The 20,385-nt window shown below is 61.8% G+C and overlaps 1 protein-coding gene across 4 annotated transcripts in view; it reads right to left on the bottom strand.

The window, feature by feature from the left end:
- Positions 1-352: 352 nt before the first annotated feature.
- The window catches only part of ABR (ABR activator of RhoGEF and GTPase), a 95,278-nt gene continuing 75,245 nt past the window's right edge, over positions 353-20,385 (bottom strand). For all 4 annotated transcript variants that reach the window (XM_077836462.1, XM_077836463.1, XM_077836465.1 and 1 more), the window contains 7 exons: positions 9,020-9,079; positions 8,621-8,730; positions 7,923-8,062; positions 6,182-6,316; positions 5,600-5,705; positions 3,858-4,005; positions 353-2,882 (listed from right to left, as the gene is read on the bottom strand). In XM_077836462.1, the coding sequence (XP_077692588.1) occupies positions 2,793-2,882; positions 3,858-4,005; positions 5,600-5,705; positions 6,182-6,316; positions 7,923-8,062; positions 8,621-8,730; positions 9,020-9,079 (789 nt within the window). In that variant the 3' untranslated portion in view covers positions 353-2,792. The remainder of the gene's footprint in view (positions 2,883-3,857; positions 4,006-5,599; positions 5,706-6,181; positions 6,317-7,922; positions 8,063-8,620; positions 8,731-9,019; positions 9,080-20,385) is intronic.

Genomic DNA, 20,385 nt, shown 5'->3' with positions numbered 1-20,385 from the left:
TGTCCCTTTTGGGAAGGGAAACGCTGTTGTCTTCCACCCCATGTGTCCCCACTTTCAGCTGGGGTGGGGAGCCAGCCCCATGTGACCGGTCAGCTCTCAGAGGTTCCCAGCGCGGGCTGGCTCCTGCTCTTAGCAGTGGATCACAGAGTGACACAGCATGCAGCAGCTGGGCTTTGCAGCTCCTTGCTGTAGAGACCTGCCTGCCCAACAGGAGCAGCATGTGTGCTTGGACCACAGAGAGGCCTGCAGTAAATAGCAGTATTTACACTGCAAGGAAAGAAAGTGAAAAGGCAGCGTCTGTTGGAGATAACCAGCTCGCTGCTTCTTGATGCAAACATCTACGCCACCGAGCTACTTTTTGTGCAAACGTCAGGGCTTTGCTTTTTATTAATATTTTTCACATGGTTTACATCCATCGAAAGTTTATAATCTACAGAAGTTGAAACAGAACACAAACAAAAAATAGATCTTAACTTAGTAGAAGTCAAATATTAATGAACCGTTCTATTCTACCTGTAGCCACAAGAGTCCGACACCTCCCACCCCGCTGTAGGAAAAATGAAAACACAGCCCATGGGATTGCCACAGCTTGTGCAGGGGGCTGGTCTCCAGCCCTTTGAACTGGTGTGGGGGTGGGTCATAGTCTCCCTTTGGAATGACACCACAGTTGACAGATGTAGGTACATAAAACACGCAGGGATCCATTGTGCAGTTCGATCTAAACTCAGTCCCGTTATCCAGGGCAAAGTGCGACACCTGGTCAGTGCATCCAATGCCATTTCGCTTCTGTGTCGCCAGCAGCGTGGGGGCTGGAGTGTAAGCCCTTTAGACTGGCATTGCAAGACTTCCCTCTCCCTTTAGCTGCTTCAGTGCTGTGGGGCTAGCAGCTGCCTTCAGCCCCCCTGAGGCTGGTCTTTAAGACAGCACATGGAACAGCAGTTAAAGGCAGCGCTGCTGTTACAAGGGATATGCTTGGTCACCCCAAATAAACCAGCTGTCCATCGGCATTTGGCACAGAGGGTGTAGGGGTAGTGGGCAGAGCTCCCCCCCCCCCAAGAAAAGGGGGTGGGGGAGGGGAGAAAAAAGGCAGGGTTAGTTTCCTTGGCAGGTCCCAGCACCTGTCTGTGGGCTCCAGGAATCAGGGTGGGTTGGGGTGCTCTCAAGCTACAAGAGCAGGAGCCCACAGAAGAGAACACAAGATAGTGTTTATCTGTGGGACACATCCCAGCCAGCAGGCAGAGCCATCGCTGCCTTGCCCCAAGGGCTGGAGGTTAGAATTCAAAGGGAACAAGCTGGGGGGGAAGCTGTCCCAGCAGAATGGCATGTACCCAGGCTGGCTGAATGGACGTACTTTAGCTTCCACCATGTCAGGCTGGTGCAATGAGGGAGAGCCACGTGGGGAGAATCCAGCTCCTGTTCCAAGCACAGTGGGCTTTCCCCTTCCAGGCCCTCATCTCCACGAGGCTCTGCCCTTCGAGTTCACTTTCAGCTGAGAAGCTGTTTACCTTGGTGCAGGAAGGGACAAAAAGCAGCTGTTGTCCTACAGACTCCGGCAGCCTCCTGCAGTGTTTACAAGGGGCCAGCCTGCGTGTGGCTTGGTGGTACCAAAGCAGAGCCTGGCTCCCTCCCTCCCCTTCTGGTTCTCAGAAGGGTAGCTCAGCGGAAAGGCTGCATAGTGCAGCTCCCAGAGGGAAGAGGCCCCCAGGTAATGCTGGGGAAGGAAGCCTAGCTGCTCATTTGTGCCTTCGCGGCAGTGCTCCACGGGAGAGGAACGGGTGCCAAAGGCTAAGGCATTGGTATTGACGAGGTATGTGAGGCTTTCGGGACAGTCACTCCTCCCTCGTGCTGCAGGACTGAGGGGCGTTGCCCCACCTGATCACTCCAGCAGGTGCGCTTCAGGGAGCTCCTGGCTGAACCTCGTCCGTACCTAACGTCCCCTGGAGACACAGCTGGGGTCTAGAAGCCAGTCACTTGGCACACCCAGACGGAGGCAGGTTAGTATTGGTAGTGTAATGGGACAGCCCTTTCTTCTGTCCACACAAGCCTGCCAAAGGCACCTCTGCCCCATCCTAGAGAGCAGGTTACCCCCAACACTACACAGTGGGAGAGGATAGCCACACAGGACACGACAAACAGGCAGAAAGCATAGACCACAGGCCCTAGCTGTAAAGCACCTGGGACAGACATTAAAAATGTCCCCCCCACCCACTTTTGTGGCCAAAGGTTTGCTCCAAGAGGGAGCGGAGTTCTCCGTTCACACGGACAGCAAGACAAAGTGGAGCTCGTCGTCTTGATGGGTAGAAAGGGGGAGCCCTTGGTCCCTTCTCAGCCTCTGATGCAAGAGGCCAGCCAACGCTGCACGTGCAGGCACGGGATGAGGCAAACCAAACAGGCACTGGTGTGATGCTGCAGCTTTGAGCGGGCGAGACGAAGGGACGCTTGGCTGAAGCTGGGAAGGGCAAAAGGAGAGTTGCAACGGCCTTCGAAGGAACGGGAGCCTGGCAGGAAATGAACGAAGCGAGGGGCTTGCGGCCCGTCAGTCACTACCTCTTCTGTCGAACGAATATACATAAAAAACACTTCCTGACCACGAAGGTACGTAAGACACGACTACTAGACAGGGCGCGCAGGGCCTGGGCCAGGGTTGGAGACTCGTACAAAATGGTACCAAAGATGCAGAGGGCACTGTTCTGGGGAACTGCCCGTCTCCCCGCAGGGCGAGGCTAGTCTGTGCTGTACCCCACGCTCTGGGAGGCTGGGTTCGTGTGCGGCTGGTGCCTTCTCAGCGCAGGCTACACGTCTGTGGAGAAGTAGAGTGTGTTGCGTTTCAGCTCCGCGAAGGAGATGGGAGGATGCTGCAGGTAGTAAAGGAGAACCTGGACCTGCAGGGGACGCAGAGGAGAGAGAGTCAGGGCTGGGCTGGACACGGAGCTGGCGAGGGGACAGAGCCGCCAGGCCAGCCCCTGCCTCCAGCCATTAGAAGAACCTTCAAGTGCAAAAAGCCAGGGGAGGAGACGAACCTATCCCTGAAGGTGACTAAACCCAGCCCTTCTCCCACAGGGAAACCAGAGCCAAACAAGGGCTGTTTGAATGCACGTAACACCAAGCTGAGGGGCCTGATCCACTCCAGGTTTTTAATGCGGTGGCACTCGGAGGCCTGCTCAGGATTGGACCCCACTGGGCCAGGTGCTGTACACAATACAATGCAGCCCCCCCCTCCCCCATCCTAGTGAGGGCCACATGGGCTAGGGAGTCACCCAGACACTGCCATACTCCCCAAAGCCAGTCACAGCCCCGCTCAGATTTATCCACGCTGCACAGAACGTGTCCTGGCTGAGACAGAGCCGCCTCCCCCCAGGCAGCTTTGCACCACTGGCCAGCAGCTTTCTGGGGCTTTCTGGCTCTAGAATCAGGCAGAGGCAGGAGACTGGTCCTGGATGAACCAATGGGCTGAGCTGGTGGCCATCTGGTTAACGGCAGAACCGTCTCCCAGCAGGGTGGCATCTGCTGTTTCCCAGCTGGGCAGGACGCCAGGTTGCCTTGCCGAGGCATGCATGGAGAGCACAGACTGATGGATGAGGGAGGCTGGGTGACCAGAAACGTTCAGGGTTAACCATCCTGTGGGGACAGCCAAGTTCAACACGGCAGGTATAATGGTGCTGAGGCCAGCCCTGCTGGTGTACCCCCTGCCCGGCCGTGCATGACCTAGGAGAGGGGCTGCAGCTTGGCTCCGACACGCGGGGGGACACCCTGTAGAGGTGTGAGCCGCAGCTCAGCGAGGGGACAACACGCACAGCCCAGCAGGGGGCACTGCTTCTCCAGCTGGATGGAGCCAGAGCAGCGCTCGGCCCCCATACCTGTGCCATAACGTCATGGGACCAGATGTCGGAGGCCAAGGTGAGGTGTCCTTTGCTCTCCACCTCAGAGGGTCTCAGCAGTGTTGGGCCAAAGACCGTGGCCAGGTTGTGGAGGGACATTTTGTTGATGGGCTCCTTTTCGGCAACCCTGCGTGAGGGGAGGGGGGAAGTCAGTCCACTGCGGAGGTGGATCTGGAGCCACCCCAGAGCTGCCCTCGCAGGCCACCTGGCTGGGTGGGGGGCTCCCAGAGCCACTCGCGCTCCCCCAGACAACACAGGGGAGGGGAGCAGCAAGGCTGAGCCGCTCTCTCAGCCCCGTCCAACCCGCCCCCTCTGTTCAGGCCCCTGGCCTCTCAGGCAGAGCACTGCCGGCCACAGCATCTCCCCAGCCTCACTGTCTGTGGGACACAGGCCCGGTGCACTGCAGGGCTCTGTCTCCCTCCGCTGGGGACAGGACCCAATTCGATGGATCAGCAGCTGCCAGGGGTTGCGCTGCCAGCCCTGTGCTACTGTCTGGGGCGGTACGATGTGCCTGTGCCCTGTGAAAGGTCTGGGGTGGCCTTCGAAGCTGCCCAGGACTCCCCAGCACCCCTCCCCCCGATGTTCTGCAAAGCCCTCCGGCGCCTGGGAAACTGGCATCACAACATCGCTGTCTTAGGAGGCAGCTGTGCTCCTCCAGCACACGCTGAGTGCGGTCCAGGGACCCGCTGGGCCAAGTTCTCAGGATGGAAACCAACCAGCCTCTCCCAGCAGGCTCCTTTGCTCGCTGCCTGCCCCCTCCCCCAGCTCACTCTCTGTTCCCTGTGTGATCTTAAACAAACCAGAGAGAAAAATGCCTCCTGACGCAAGTAACATGAGACCTCAAGCCCGTGTCCAAATTCCCCCTTCCGGCCAGCCCTGTGCCTGGAGGCAGCGCCGTGAGCAATCCCATGGCCTTGGCAGAGGAGCTCATAGAGCACGCAGAGCCGTACCCACAACTGCCCCTGCCAGGGCACTAGCTGCTGCCCTCCTCCCGCCGCCCCGCTTTGGCGCACCTCAGACACGGCAGCAGGAGCGGCACAAGGGACTCCAGAGCCCATCTCGGAGCAAGGAAGGCCCAAGAACTGCCTGGGACGAATCAGTGCCTTGCCCACAGCGCTGCTGTAAGGGGGCTAGAAGGGGCCAGGCAAGCGGGGAACTTTTCTCCCTGAGCGGAGCCATTAAAACCCCTGCCAAGCACAGACACTAACAGCCACATTACAGGGCTGCCAGAAAGCTCTGTGGGGGGACTGCCACAGAGATCACCAAGAGCTGCCAAAGACCCAGCTCCAGCAAATGCTCTGCACAGTGACAGGAGAGAGACACGCCCAGAGCCGACAGCCTAGCGAGCGCTGTGTTGAGCAGCACAGAGCAGCTAGCCCAGCTCTTGGAGAACAGCCCCCCTCTGGGGGTGGGGGGGTCTTCGCTGCAGAGCCAGGGCTCAGTGCCCAGGTGCGAGCAGCCCCATCACGTGAGCATCCTCCCCGGTGCTGCGCTCCCCTGGGGCGTCACTAGGGCTGCTGGGCCCAGCCCAGGGCTCTGAGCACTGCAGAAAGCCTAGCCACTCGCGGATTCTGTCCTAGCACGACGGCCTCCTGCGCAAGGCAGCCAGCGGGCGGCCAGCCCAGTGACAGGCCTCCCCATTCCTGGGGGGAGAAGAGCCCAAGCACATTCTCTGTCCCATCCCAAGCGTCCCCCACCAGGAATGGCGGCCCCAGCGTTACCTTTTCAAGTGTTCCAGCAGGAAGAGGAAAGTGATGAGGTTGGGATCGGGCAGCGACCGGAGAAGGTGCATCATGCAGTTCTCCTTGGCGGCAGGATCCGAGAGTGCTGGAGACAAGGAGAGAGCCCAGCGAGTGCACACAGCTCAGCCCGGGCTGGGAGGACCCTGTGAGCGGCCCGGAGGCTTCCCGGAGCCCACGAGCCCCAGTTGAGTCTGGCTGGGAGACCCCAGCCTGGGGGTGTGGTGGGGTCACTGGAATGACTCTAAACCTCTCACCTCAAGGCAGGAGCCCTCCCTCAACTAGCAGCCGACCCCCGGGGAAGCCAGTCCCACAACCACCCACTGCAGGGGTCTGGTGCCTTCCTCAGGGGCAGCTGGTGTTGGACCCTGGTTTGACCCCTGGCATCTCAGTAGGAACCAGCCCCCCTCTGCCCGAGCAGGCTGTGGAGGCCTCCCTGCATGGCCCGGGGCAGCATGTGTCTGACTCCCCAGCAGCGTGCTGGGGTTTGGGCTGCTCCATCCTGCTGCAAAGCCCCCACCCCCGGCCTGGGTCTGGAGCTGCAGGCCCAGGCAAGAGCCTTACCTATCCCCTCCATGAAAGCGGGGTACAGCCGGTCTGTGAGGAGGGGCTCGGGGAGCTCTCGGAAGTACAGCTTCAGGGTGCCCGCGATGGCGTTGATGTCCATGTCGCTCAGCATTACCAGGACGTCCTTGTTATCTGCCAGGCGGAAACAGCTCAATGGTTTGAGCATTGGCCTGCTAAACCCAGGGTTGTGAGTTCAATCCTTGAGGGGGCCATTTAGGGATCGGGGCAAAAATCGGGGATTGGTCCTGCTTTGAGCAGGGGGTTGGACTAGATGACCTCCTGAGGTCCCTTCCAACCCTGATATTCTATGATTCTATGACCCCCAGACCATCAGGATGCTGGCCCAGCCCAGCCCAGCGAGGAGGCTCCTTAGTCCCCACCCGCTCCCCCAGGGCACTAAGCTCTGGCACTCAAGGCTCTGGCCAGATGCGCAGCTCTCAGGAGGTAATGCAGCCCAGTGGCTAGTGCACAGCACTGAGGCAGCCTGGGGCCTTGCCACGCCCCCTCTCTCCAGCTGTGAATTGGTACTCACCTCACTGGCTGAGCACTGGGGGGCTCTGCACACAAGTGCCAAGAATTATCCTTCTCCCATTTCCTGCCCCAACCTGCTGCACAGTGCTCCTGTGCGCTGCCAGAGAGCTGCTGTGCTCCAGCCCAGAGGCAGCTGCGGAGGAAGGGACTCCAGAGAAACAGCAGTGAGTGTTCTTGCCTTGTTTGGTTCTGCACCACATCGCCTCCTACTGGTGGAGAGCGAAGGGGCCAGAACAGGGTTGTGATCTTTAATTCTGCTGCCAGTGAGCATCAGCCATGGTGGTGCTGGGACAGGGAGGGACAGGGAGGTCCTGGCAGTGTCCGGACAGGGGAATAGCCAGCTCTACTTTGCAGCCTGTTCTCACACAAAGCTGAACAGAGAAGAACTTGCCAGCCTCTTGGGAGGCTCTCCTGGCTCCGTGCTTCCTTGAGAGCAGCTCAGCAGGGACGCTGATTGGAAGGAGAGCCCAGGGCAAGAGCTGGGCTGGGACGGAGCAGCCAGGTGCTTATGTTTTGCAGTTCTGCCCGGTGTCTGTGGCGAGCTCCATCCGGGGGAGGGATAGCTCAGTGATTTGAGCTTTGGCCTGCTAAACCCAGGGTTGTGAGTTCAATCCTTGAGGGGGCCATTTAGGGATATGGGGCAAAAATTGGGGATTGGTCCTGCTTTGAGCAGGGGATTGGACTAGATGACCTCGAGGTCCCTTCCAACCCTGATATTCTATGATCCGGGACCATTTCCCCACAGCTGCCTCGCATGGAAGGGCAATCCCACCATTAGTCTTGTTCCAGCTCCAACACGGAGACCACGCGGCACATTAAAATCATGTTATCCAGCAAGTCCCTGGTTTTCAGGCCGGTGGGATTCAAGAAACATGCAGCAGAGGGGAGCTGGCACAGACAGGCTCTGCAGGGCTCAGCCGACGTGCTCCCTTCCCAGAAGGGCTCTGGTCTCAGGACTCACTAGCCGCTTACCCCAGGGATCTGCGGCCTCCAAGCAGAGGGACCACTGGGCTGGATGGACATGTTTAGCCTGTGGACTCCAAGCAGTGGTGCAGGAGCAACCAGCTCTTCTCTTTCCACAGCCAACCTGTGCCCCACCTCGCCCAGCTTAGCGAGAGGTGCGTGTGCGTGATTTCAGCCGCCCCCCAGGAAAGCGCTGCTAGCAGTCATGGGGATGGGAGTGGGGAGCCATTTTCCTGTCACTCACTTGCATCAAAGGCTGCCTTCAGCGCCTGGATGTCTGTGGCGACTCCCGAGATCCGGTAGATGCCGACCTCCTCGATGCCTCTCTTCTCCACCTCCTCGACGCACTGCCGCACGATGTACGGCACCTTGGAGCGCTCCCGCCTGGGGTGAGGAACCAGAGTAGCGGAGTGAGACACCCAGGCCCTGGGCCCGCTGCATCCTGCGCTTCAAACAGCCACAGGGCCATGCACATGGGGTGAGCGGTGGAAGCGGCACCCGCTGCTCTGGCAGGGCTGGGTGTCACTCAGGGGAAATGGCAAATCAGACCGAAGGGGCAGCAGAGGGGGCAAAAGGCCTGCCCCCCAATCCCAGGCTGAGAGCCGTGGGCTAGCGGGAATGAAGCTGGGATGCACCTGCTCTGCTCCGGGAGAAGGGATGGGACAGCCTGCGGTCCAAGCAGAGAGCAGCGCTGGGTGCAGGCCATGCACAGGGCTTCCTCGCACACGCAGTGGCAGGGAGGGACGTGGACCCGCTTGGCGGCATGATGCTGACTCCGGCTGGAAGCCCAACACTCAGATGGGGTGTGTTGTGGAGACGGCACATCCAGGGAGGGCCCAAGCCCGGGCGACCCAGCAGCCTGCTCCTTTGGGGCCGAGGGGTAGGGAAGTGCCGTCGAGCTTGGGGCTGCACAGGGGTTGTCCCCTGATGCCAGGAACTTACTTGGTCACAACGCTGATTTTCACCCCGAAGACGCCGGTCTGCTTTTTGGACGGGGTCCTCTTCAGGCTCATGTCCCGGCTCGTGAACTTCATGGAGAACTCCACCTTGATCTGAGGGAGCATGGAGGGCTCAGTCACAGGGGCGGGAAGCAAAGCTGCAGGCAGGGACTTGGCCCAGGAGAGGGCAGGGAGCTGACAGACCCTGGGCAAGCGGGCAGCGACACGCCCTGGCCAGGCGTTTCCAGAGCAGCCTGGGAAGCCCAGCCCTCCTAGCCAGTGGGGGATGAAAGTGGGGAAGCCATCGTGATCCCGAGTGCAGGCGCATGGCCAGTGCCTGACCCTCGCCCCGAGAGAGGCCGCCCTAAGGCACGCGCGTTGAATGGGTCCTCGGATTACCTACCCCATTCATCTCAATGACGTCCATGTGCCAGTTCTTGGTCGGCACGGCCTGTGGGTCCAGCTGTGAGGAGAGAGAGAAAGTGAAATTCCCAAGTGCTCCCCTGGCCTGCGTTAGACGCAGCCCCACTGAATCCCGGGGAGGACGCTGGCACTAGTCATGGAAGCGTGCAGAACATTGCATCACTGGACTCTTCCTGCCCTACCACAGAATCATAGACGATCAGGCTTGGAAGGGACCTCAGGAGGTCATCTAGTCTAACCCCCTACTCAAAGCAGGGCCAACCCCAACGAAATCATCCCAGCCAGGGCTTTGTCAAGCCTGACCTTAAAAACCTCTAAGGAAGGAGATTCCACCACCTCCCTAGGTAACGCATTCCAGCGCTTCACCACCCTCCTAGTGAAAAAGTTTTTCCTAATATCCAACCTAAACCTCCCCCACTGCAACTTGAGACCATTACTCCTCGTTCTGTCATCTGCCACCACTGAGAACAGCCGAGCTCCAGCCTCTTTGGAACCCCCTTCAGGTAGCTGAAGGCTGCTCTCAAATCCCCGACTTGACGAAGCTGGAGTTACAGCAGGGAAAGCTGGTGCCCACCCCACAAGGCAGGCAAGTGCTACCCTTGTGTTACAGATGTGGAGATGGGCCAAAGATGACCCTGAGGGGCCTCTGAGGGAGCCTCTATTGAAGCTGGGATCAGCCCTCAGGATCCCCGGTCCATCCCCGGCCTGCTTGCTGCCCTGGGGCTGGCGTTTGCAGCAGTGCAGCCACCAGCTCTCTCCTCTCCGGCCTTGGGGAGCAGCGAAAAGCCCCCCAGAGGCCGCTGAGAGCTCTGTTACCGCCAAGCCAAGCAGCCGAGTTTCTGTAAAGCAGGGCTATTTCTGGAGCAGTCATCGAACAGAGGGAGGGCAGCGTTTTCCACAAACACCTCCCAGGTGGCCGGGGCTATTTATGACCCTGGGAACCAGGGGCTCCGCTGGTTCCGGCCATCCACATAGGCAGGACGACCCCAGCTGGCCAGCGTGGCGCTGGAGTTCCCAGCCATCCAAGCACTTCCACTGGCCATAGCTGCTCAGGTACCGTGCCCGGGGCTGGGCCGATGCAGGTCCCACGCCTCAGGGGCTGCAGCCAAGGCACCCAGCCGCTGCCCAGGTGAAGGCTGGCGGCGACTCAGGACTACCAGGGAAGCAGCGGTCCCGTGGTGAGCACAAGTGCAGCGGTTTGGTCGCACCAGCTCGCAGCACTGAGCACCACTGCCTGCTGAGGGAAGGCCCAGAGCACCGGCAGGGGGCTGCAGAAGCCCAGTCAGGGCTGGATAAGCAGCCCAGATGCCTCCTGGTTTCCAGCTGCCTTCCTCATGCTGATCCCACAGCATCCAGCTGGCAGGGGGCAGCAAGTGGCTCCAGACCGCCGCGGGGAGGCAGCCAGGAGCTTGGTGACAGATGGGATGGGGTGCAAATGTGGGGCAAGGTCCCAGGCCCTCCCCTGGGCCATACCCAGGACCCCCAATGGAGTCTCTGCTGTGCCCTTGGCAGGAGGGGAGGAAGGCCCAGTCTCTCCAGGGGGAAGAAGAGATGGAGGAGCTGCAGGGGACCCCTGGACCCCGCTCCATGGAGCCCCAGGCTGCCCTCTCATGCTGCCTCCTCCAGCTCTTCCACTTGCGGGCCAGCTCCGGGAGGGGGCGCTGGCTCAACAAGGTCATGCCAGGTAACCTGGGCCCCCGGCTGGGATGATGCGCTCCAGATGTGGGCGAGCACGCACAGCAGGCGTAACAGGCACCAGGGCGCAGAAGGAGGGGTCACGCCCTGCCTGCATTTTGGGGGAAGTCAGGGAAAGGGGAGGGAGCTCTCCTGCCCCGGCACCCACCAAGGGAGCATGGGCATCGGGTCAGGCACAGCTGCCTGCCCGGCCTGTGGCGGACACTGGCTGCAGAGGGGGCTGGTTAGTCCTCTTCTGAGCTGCTCTGGGTCACCTCTGCTCCCAGCCCCAGGGCAGCCCAGCCAGCCTGGGCTCAGTGACCACAGCAGAGTGACTGACTGGAGCTGAGAGCCATAATGCGTCTGTTGAGCAGCCCTGGGGGGGGGGGCAGGGGCTTTGACTCTCCCTGAGGAAAGGGACTGGAGGGCTGGCCTGGCTCTGGCCGGTGCTTTCCCAACCCCAACGGCAGAGCTGTGAGGTGCGTGAGCCTTTCCGAATACCCCGGAGCAAGGCTGTGCAGCCCAGGCCCCAGCTGCTGGGCCAGTCACGTGCCGCCTGGCTGAGCTAGAGCCCAGCTGTGCAGAGCTGCCTTCGCTCCTCAAGGACATGCCGTTTTCCTCTGGCATCTCCTGGCTCAGCAGAGGCTCTGGCGAGAACATGCTGTTCCAGTGAGGCTGAGAGAAGCAGCAGCCACTACCGGCTTGCCAGCCTCTACCTCCCCTCCGCCCTGGAGCAGCCCCAGACGTCACGCAGGCCAACGCCAGGGTCCCTCCCACCACATCCGCGCAGGCGGTGGACGGAGGGGGCTGTGGCATCCCTCACCCACAGTATATAGGAACAGACAGGCTGAGAAAGCCATGCCCCTGGGTCCGGTCTCTCCTCTTGGCCAGAGCAGTGGGGGCTGGGCCCAGCCAGCCCGTCCCTGCTGGGGCCGTCGCAGCAGGGACCCAGTCCCCAGGGATCAAGGAGACAGTGTTTCAGAGAGCGCCCTTTGTGCCAGTATGGGCGAGCAGCCCCCGGAGCCTCCAGCACCCTCTCCCAAACAGCAGGGCCCAGCCCCGCCCTCAAAAGGCCGGCCACAGGCTGTCAGCCTCCCTCCGTGCCAGCCTCCCTCCGGCGCTGGAGAGACAAGGGCATGATCTGCCAGAGGGGGAGGGATCCCATGGGGCTCGCCCAAGGAGCTACAGGACAGCAGGGGGTGCTCTTCCCCACCGTGGTCACACCCAGGCCAGCTCCAGCCGTGTGTTCAGAGCAAAGCGTTCAGTCGTTCACGGGGTTCCCAGCCACACCGGAACCTGCCACTCCAGCCAGCCAAGTAGGCCAAGCGCTGGAGGCCGTCCCTGGCACCCGCCCGGAGTCAAAGAGACGGTGCTGCCTCATGCGACTGCCCCACAGCACCTCCCCAAACACGCTCAGACCTGTGCATCGCGGCTCCTAGTTATGGCCAGCCAGCAGCAGCTATCTATCTTCAGCCCCAGCCGGAGCCGGCCCGCTGCCCAGTGGCCCGGTGCATTGCAGGGCAAAGCCATGGTGCACTCTTGGCCCTGGGGCTGGATGGGGGGACTGGTGGCAGCTCCCTCCTGCACTGCTCCTCGCAGGGACAGGAGGGGGATGCTGCCCGTCGGGAGCACTGGTGGGGCAGAGCAGGGCCATGCCAGAGTCACTACGGTTAATACACTGCTAAACAGGCTGGGCAAGGGACAGGGATTGCAGCCCCTCACTACATGCAGAGCCTGGGCTGGCTTGTCCTGCTAGAGGAGGAAGGATGAGCAGAGACCCAGACACCAGCTCTGCCCCCCATCCGCCCCGGTCTCTCCCACCTGAGGCCTCGTATGGCACAGGGGAAGCCTACAGCAGTGTCCATTCCCTGCGTGGCTGTGGTTGGGGGTTCTCCGAAGGCTCCGCGACCATTTGCGGGCCATTGGCAGCACTCAGCCAGTCCCCGCAGCAGGCCAGGCCGAGCTGGGGCCCGGTGGTTTCTCTCCCTTGCTGTCCCTGGGCCACGTGGAATAGCTGTGGTTTCCAGCCCTCGGCACAGGAATGTCTCCTGACGTACATTCCCTGCAAAGCAGCACAGTGCTCCAGCTACAGCCACGTGTGCCATGCCCGAGAGCATCCAGCGAGCAGGCTGGGACCGCTTGGGGCTGACATGGGAGGGGGCAACCAGTTCCAGCCCCACAGCCCCCCCAGTCACGAACCCCACAGCCAGGGCTCCTCTGGAGTTGCAGGGAAGGGGCAGCAGAGCAGAGAGGACAGAGTCCCTGCTGCTCCCTCACAGTGCAGAGTGGCCAGCCGACAACACCTTCACCGAATGGGCAAGCCAAGTAAGGAGCCTGGCTCTGCCAGCGCTCCCAGGCCAAACCCAGCCACCCCGACACAGCCCAGCCTGCCCCACTGCAAGCCCAACACCGCCAGCCTGCCACTCGCATTGCCCGCGTGCAGGCGCTGTTCCCACGGGGACACATTCCCCCGCCTTCACCGCTCCCTTTCCGGGCCTCGTGTCCTAACCGTGCACGGCCAGGAGTACATGGGGCCCAGGACTGGGACAGCAGGGGCGGAACGCAGCACGCTACTTTAGGGGATCGCGACAGACACATGCCAGGGCTGGAGAAGGCACCAAGCCCTGCCTGTCCCTGTGCACGGCGAGCAGTGCCCAGCAGGGGCCAGGTGTGGGCTCTGGCAGGTTTGTGTGGAGGATCCTCTACCTCAGCCACTGCCCCAGAGACCCCTTGGCTGAGGAGTCATAGTGCTGCCGGAGGGGGCCCCAGCTGCCCCCCACCCTCGCTGCTCTGGCAGGGCGGTGACAGAGCTCCCACAGGTCCCCTCTGCGCTGTAACATGAGCTGACTGCGCTGAACTTCACTGCAAACAACCGCAAAGTTCCCCGCCACTTCCCCCAGGAACTTTGAAGTCCACATATGGAAGGGGTTTAGCAGGCTCTGAATAAGGCCTTTATTAAAGTCAGGTTAGTCTCCCGATTCAAAGTGTGACCCTGCCCGCCAGAGAGCACCGCGCATTCCTGCCTCCTCCCCGGCTCCTTGCCTGCCCCAGCCGGTCCCCTCTCCACAGCCTGGCTGAAGGGGGCACCCCCAAGGACAGGCCGGATGGCATAGGGACACAGAGCACGGGGCTGGCCACCAGGGAAGAGCTACCACCAATACGGCTACGGAGGAGGGCCCGGGATGCATGGCCGCACCCCCATCCACAGGCACAAATGCAGGATCAGTGGGGCCTGAGAACCCCCCTGGTCCAGCAGGGATTCCCTCCCCCATGGAGGTCACACGTCTCCATGGCCATTTACCTGCTGACACCTGGGAAGAGAACTAGCTGCCTTTGGCTCCCCAAGCCCCCACCTCTCCAGAAGCCCAGCCAAGAGAGGGGCGGGGAGGGACGGGATAGACCATGTCATACAAGGCACCCTGCCCCTCACACCAAAGTCTGTCTGGACCCCCAAGCCCACCCCTCCCCTCCTAGCACTGCTCTGCAGTGGGGACCCTCCAGACAGCGCGAGCCCTGGGCCTCTCCAAGAACCAGAGTGCTGTTTGGACACAGCTCTGCCTGCGGGCCCTAGAGCGAGCTGGCAGGGGGAGGGCAAGCCAAGGCTGTGCTCGCTGCCCCCAGCAGCCCTTCGCCAGGGCACTCCGGGACACCCATCCGGCACGGCTCGGGAGGGGAACAGGGGGCTGGCCGGCTCCTCTTCCCCCAGGCCCTCGGAGCAGAACTGCTATTACTTGAGTGCCTCTTGCCCGTAATGCCTTAGCCAGACCCCACGCCTGGTGCGCCAGCAGGGGGAGGGGTGCGATGGCGGATCTGTAACTAAATATTTGTGCGGCCTGAAAACATGACAAGTGTTTTACAAACAAAATGTTTGACAGTCTGCTTCCTCCTCAGCCTCAGGGCCAGCCTGCAGGCTGGGCCACGCACTGCCGGGGGCCCCTTGGGGCTGCAATCAGGGCTGGGGATGGGGGGCGGGAGAGAAACAGGCTCACAGACACTGAGAACACCGTTGGGCTCCCCACTTCGGCCAGCTCAGCTGGAGCACTCGGCCAGTTTGAGTGTTTCCCCCCCAGCATGGTCCCTTCTGGAGGGTAGATGGGACCGGGAACGTTGGAGCCGGCAGCTGCTACACTAGGCCCGGTCACGTGCTGCGGGACAAACAGACCCCCTGAGCCCAGGGCTCTGCCACCTCCCCCATTCACCCGGCATGCGCAAGAGGGACTCCAAGCCAGCAGCTTGCGTCTCTTTTCACAACCCCGTCGCTGCCCATGTGCCAGAGGAGGGGAAACACCGACTGGGGAGTGGTGGTCCCAGGGGAGCCCTTCGATACAGCTCACTGATCCAAGGCTGCGCAGTGGGGCTCTCCCCTGACTGCTCTCTGGTGGCCTAGAGTAGGCGTAGGGCTCCAGCGGCTCTCAGCAGGGCAGGGCCCCTGCAACACTAGAGCCACGGCTGCTGTTAGCCTTCCCTGCCCAGGGGAGAAACGGGGGTTGGGCAATGCAAGGGACGACACCTCTGCCAGGCCAATGCTGTGCAGACCCTGGAGACTCCAGGGCTGTCGATCTGGCTCCTTGTGCCAGCCACAGAGCCACCCGCTGCTTCCAGTACCTGGCCCAGCCAAGGAGCCGCCCGCCGGTTCCGGTACCAGGGCCCAGCCTGGCACAGCGTGAGGAGACTGTGGAGCGTTAGGAAATGGAGACGGTATGATCACTCCTGTCTCTCCCTCTGCAGCCTGGTGAATGGGAGTGTCCAGCCCCCAAGGCCAGAGGCCCGTCTGTGCGCAATGTCCTGCCACTCAAAAACGCCCCCCCAGCTGACTGTTCAGTTCTGCTGTCAAACAGCAGAGGCTTCGGGTCCTGCTGGGATTTTCTTTTTTCAAATCCATCTCCTCCGTATTTCCCTCCCCGCAGAACCTCCCGCTGCCCCGCACTCCTCGAGAGCCTCCCAGACACAAGGCAGCTTCGTCAGCTAACTGCAGCATGAGCTTGGAGCGGACGTCCCAACACGCACACGGCCAGCGTCCCCCACCACACGAGGGGAAATGCACAGCTTGTAGCAAAAAGAGCCTCCCCCTGCAACAAGCCAGCCACCCCAGGGTGCCTACACGGCAGGACCGAGCTGGGAACGCCCCAACAGCTCAGCAACGAGGTGGCCCAGGTGCTCCAAGCAGCCGCTGGGTGAGGTGTGGTTCGGGGCAGGCAGAGATCTGCAGGTCGCAGGGACGCCTAGCCAGCCGCGCCACCTCGGGAATGCGGCGAGCGCCCTGGCAGGAACGACGCGAACGCCCAGCACAGCCCTTCCCGCATGCCAGCGCCCAGCCGGCCCTGCTCCAAGCGACGCCGCAGACAAGCTGTTCAGTGGCTGAACCCCCGTCCTTGCTGATGTACAATAGTCTGCGGGACGAGAAACTAGCCTCACCCCACGGAGCTGCAAGGCCCTGCCCCACACCCTGCAGGCTTCCCTCTCCTGGAGATGGTGCTCCCAGGGAGCCACCCTTCCACGCGCCTGTCAGAGGCCCTGGCTCCAGCACACGAGAACGCAATGCAGGCCCAGGAACGCCGGGGGATGCAGGCAGCCGTGCCGGGCCCCTCTTACACCCGATGGGGCGGAGGGCATCAGCTGGACTTGCCGTATCGCTGCTGCTCCCAGGAACAGGCCTTCCCAGGGAGCAAGGAAAGCAGCGGGTGTCTGAGCACCCAGCTGCTCCCAGCTCGAGCCAGGCCACCCTGGCAAGGGGATCCTCCCACAGAATGACTCAGTCACTCCCTCCCTGCACCGCTGCCTTGGGTCGCACACCCCTGAGGTCATCCAGAGTGTCGGCTGCTGGCCAAGCCGGGGTGAGCGAGCTGCAACCCAGCCAAGCAGCCAGACGCTTCTGGCTCAGGCTGCTGGGACCAGTCCTAGGCCCGGCTGTTCTCAACACCCTGGCTACTTTGACCATAAGTCTCTAGGCAGGGACTGTCCCGTTTGCAGACCGCCCAGCATCGCGGGTACCCGGCCCACCAGCGGGGGGGACACGGATGACTAGGTGCTATGATAACACAAATCATCCTACCACTAGGCAAGTCCCAGAAGAAAGCGGTGCCTGATGGCCCCTGGATGCCCGTTAGAAGCTGGCACTTGTAGATGTGTTTTGGGCCCAGAGACAAGGTGGGGGATGAAACATCCGACCAGAAGTCAGCCCAATAAAAGCTTAGGGCCCAGAGTCAGCTGCAGGACCTACGAGCAAGCAGCAAGAGGTTACAGACATTTTGCACATCCAAGACAAAGGGGTGAGAGTCAGTTTCTCCTTCATTGCCTTGCCAGGGTCAGAAATGCTCGGACTTGTTCACGGCTTTGAAGTTCACCTCAGAACTACAGACAGCTTCTCCCCGTCCCTCGATTCTCACATCTCTGGCCAGCAGACCCTAGGGCAGGTGTTCCAACCTAGCCACTCAAAGCATGCATCTCCCTGAGCAGTCCAGGGCCGGGCAGCTTCCCTGACAAAGCTCCTCGCTTCTGCGGCTTAATCCTCTTCCAGGGAGGGGCCAGGCCATGGACCCTGGCTACCCAGAAATTAGGTTAATGCTCCTGTCCAGCGGGATCTCAGCAGCTGCGTCACAGCCGGGGAGCCAGCGAACGCATGCTGAGCGGATGAAAGCACTGTTACTAAGCAGACTTCGACCCCTGCAAGCCTGATGTTTTGCCATGGTTAGTGCTAGCAGCCCAATCCCCCCAGTATGCAACAGGCACCGCCAGCTGTGTGCCTAGGAGCGAGGCTGAAGTGACGCCGAGACGGCGCGCAACGTGGAGCAGACACTGTCAGAGGGAGACACCCGTACACGAGCGGCACCCTCCAGGGACATCAAGACAAATGCTGGAGCAATGGCTGCCCTCCACGGAAGGGGAGAGAATGGAGAGGGCAGTGGAGCTGGCATCACTCAAGCTTTGCCCCATCACCTGCACGGTGCCCCTGGGATGGCCTGCCCAGGTCTCTGCCGCCAGCTGCGGCTGTCAGGGTCACTAGCACCAACTCTCACCCAAAGGCTCCGAACTGGCTGCCCGTTTGCCCTCCATGTCCCCTCCCGTGGCAGGGGAGCACCAGCAAGGAGCGTAGCCAACCCAACCAAAACGCCCACAGCACCTCGTAAAGTATCTGCAGCCCTGATGCCAGCTGCCCTGCAGCCCCAGAGAGGACAGGTCATTAGCCCTGGCTTTGCAGAGGGAGCCTTAACCTTATGGTGCCACAACTACCCAAAGGGGCCCCTCATTCTGGGTGCCAGCCCCCAGGGTTTGGGCACCACGGCATCGCCAGCTCATCTGGACAATTTTGGCTGAAGTGACTGATCCCAGGTTGCAGAGGGAGCCTGCGGCAAGACTCAATAGAACCAGGAGCGCTGCCCAGAGACAGTCTCCAGGGAGCTGCACGGCCAGGACCGGATACGGCAGGGCAGTGGGGAAAAGCAGCGCCTGGTCTTTTGGACCCCACGGTGATCCGCTCACATCCTGAACCACGAGACTCATGTGCTAAACTACTCTCTCCAGTCCCCCCAGCTGGCCTCCTGCAGCAAGGAGTGCCACAGGTGCGGGACAGCGTCCTCTCCCGCCACTCTGCCCCATCAGATTAGTTGCATGAGACCCACTGCAAAGCCACAGCCCCTGGCGCACTGTGATTCAGAACCAGTCCAACCCAGCCCCGCACCCTCTGCAGGGTGGGCAGCAGCAGCCTTAAGGTGCAGTCCCTGCACAGAGCTGGCTGCCCCGCGTGCGGTATCTGGCTGGCTCTGAGCCCACAAATTCCCTGGACAGGAGGAACAGCCTCTCTCAGGACCCAGCGTGTCTACTTCAGGCAGCAGAAGACAGACCATCACCCTCTTGGCTGGGGAGTTCCCTGCACCGGCCAGGCTAGAGCGGGTGCACCCTGGAGCGGACGCCCTGCAGAGGGACCGAACCAGCTCACTGAGCACCATGGACACGCAGGGCATGGGGTGAGTCCCAGGGGGCCCCTGCACTTGGCAGGGCTAGAGCGGCTGGCACCCGCAGGTGAACCCTGGGCATGCCCAGCCCCCTGCTGCACAGGGAAGGGGGAAGAGAAGACAGCACCTTCTGCCGGAGCAGCTTGCTGCGCACTCGGCCCCACAGCTTGGCTCCCGTGTTGGAGGGGCGCTTGCTCCTGGGCTCCTCCAGCCTCTCCAGGCAGCAGTGGTCCAAGTGCTCGCACACCGAGCTCAGCTTACAGTCCGGCTGCACTAAGACCTCCGTCATCTTGGGCTCCCCGCTCCCCTGCGGCGTGGGACAGAAATCCTCCTCCCCGGCACCTCCTAGAGCCCAGCCCCTGCCAGCCGGGTCAGCGGTGCCCAGGAGAGCCCATCCCGCGCAGAGCCCCAGCCAGCAGCCCAGCGCAGAGCAGCACAATAGACAGGCACAGCTCCGGCTCGCTGCGAGGATAGGGCGCCCGCTGGCTCCCTAAGAGCAGCCCTCCCCCTCCGAGGAAGTGACTCGAAGGCAGGCTCCCCCCACTCCCTTTAACTCCTTCCCTGCCGCTCCTGCCAGGAGCCTGGCATAGCCGCTGGCACAGCCCGGCTACCCCGTTAACTCCTTCCCTGCTGATCCCCCGGAGCCAGCGACCCGCACAGCACAGCGGCCTCGGTTCCTCCCGTCCTCCCTTGGCGTTTACAGAGGGGATCTGCCCCAGGTCCCACGCAGCAAAGGGACTGAACCCCAGGCTCCAACCACTAGACATGCTGCCCATTGTGTCACCATCTCTCTCGGGCAGAACGCACAGGGCTTTCGCTTCACACCTGGCCGGACGCATGCTGGCTAGCACACCCGAGACAGGCACGATTAACCCTTTACATCCTGTGCACCAAGGCAGTGCTGTAATTCAGGAGCAGGGCATGGGTGCTCCTGTGGCCCCCTCTAACTTCTCACCCCATGCCGCAGCCAGGTGGGGAGCGGTGGGCAGCACTGCCCTCCAGCCCCAGAGAGTGGGCACTCTGGTCTCCTTGCACCAATCAGGAGCTGCCCTTCTCCCGCCTGGCTTTGCTTCGAACATTCTCCGCCAGAGAAGCGGATGCCATTATGCGAGGGGCTCCTCCATCCCTTGGCTCCTCGTCACCCAGGTCTGCCCGGCTGCAGCACAGACGCAACGGCAGGCCGTGCACAGGCCCCAAGAGCTCTCTGAACCCCCCCACCCCCCCAAACTGGGAAGGGGCACAGACACGGACCCTCCGTGCTGGCAGCCCTTGCTCTGGATTTCCCACGCAGGCAGTTGGCCGAGCCGAGATGTCACATCCCAGATTGCGGGGGGGCCCCTGGGGACCGGCAGCAAATACCAGCGCCTTTCACATGACATACAGGAAACGGAGTCATTAGCAAAGTGTCACAAGCCAGAGTGACCCCCCTCCAGCAGGAGCTGCCCCCAGCCTCAGCGCACGCTGCTGGGAATCTGGGCAGCAGCCAGAAAGCAGACCCCGAGTAAGGATGTGCATCCTAGTGTGGAAGCGGGATGGGGACGCCACCATGCCAGGCACTGTCCGGCCATGGCAAGATGGTCCCTGCCCCAGAGAGCCGAGTAGCCATTTCAGCGCCCGGGGAGTGGCATTTTTCCCAGTGCCAGCCAGGAGGTGCTTCGATCAGCACACAGCAGTCTGCCGCTTCCATAGGGCTAGTGCGACGCCAGGCAGGTTAGCCCCA

Source organism: Eretmochelys imbricata, chromosome 17, assembly GCF_965152235.1.
Source record: "Eretmochelys imbricata isolate rEreImb1 chromosome 17, rEreImb1.hap1, whole genome shotgun sequence".
In the NCBI taxonomy this organism is placed as follows: domain Eukaryota; kingdom Metazoa; phylum Chordata; order Testudines; family Cheloniidae; genus Eretmochelys; species Eretmochelys imbricata.
The sequence above is the reverse complement of the archived record's forward strand: the minus strand, read 5'-3'. Positions and strand labels throughout refer to the sequence as shown.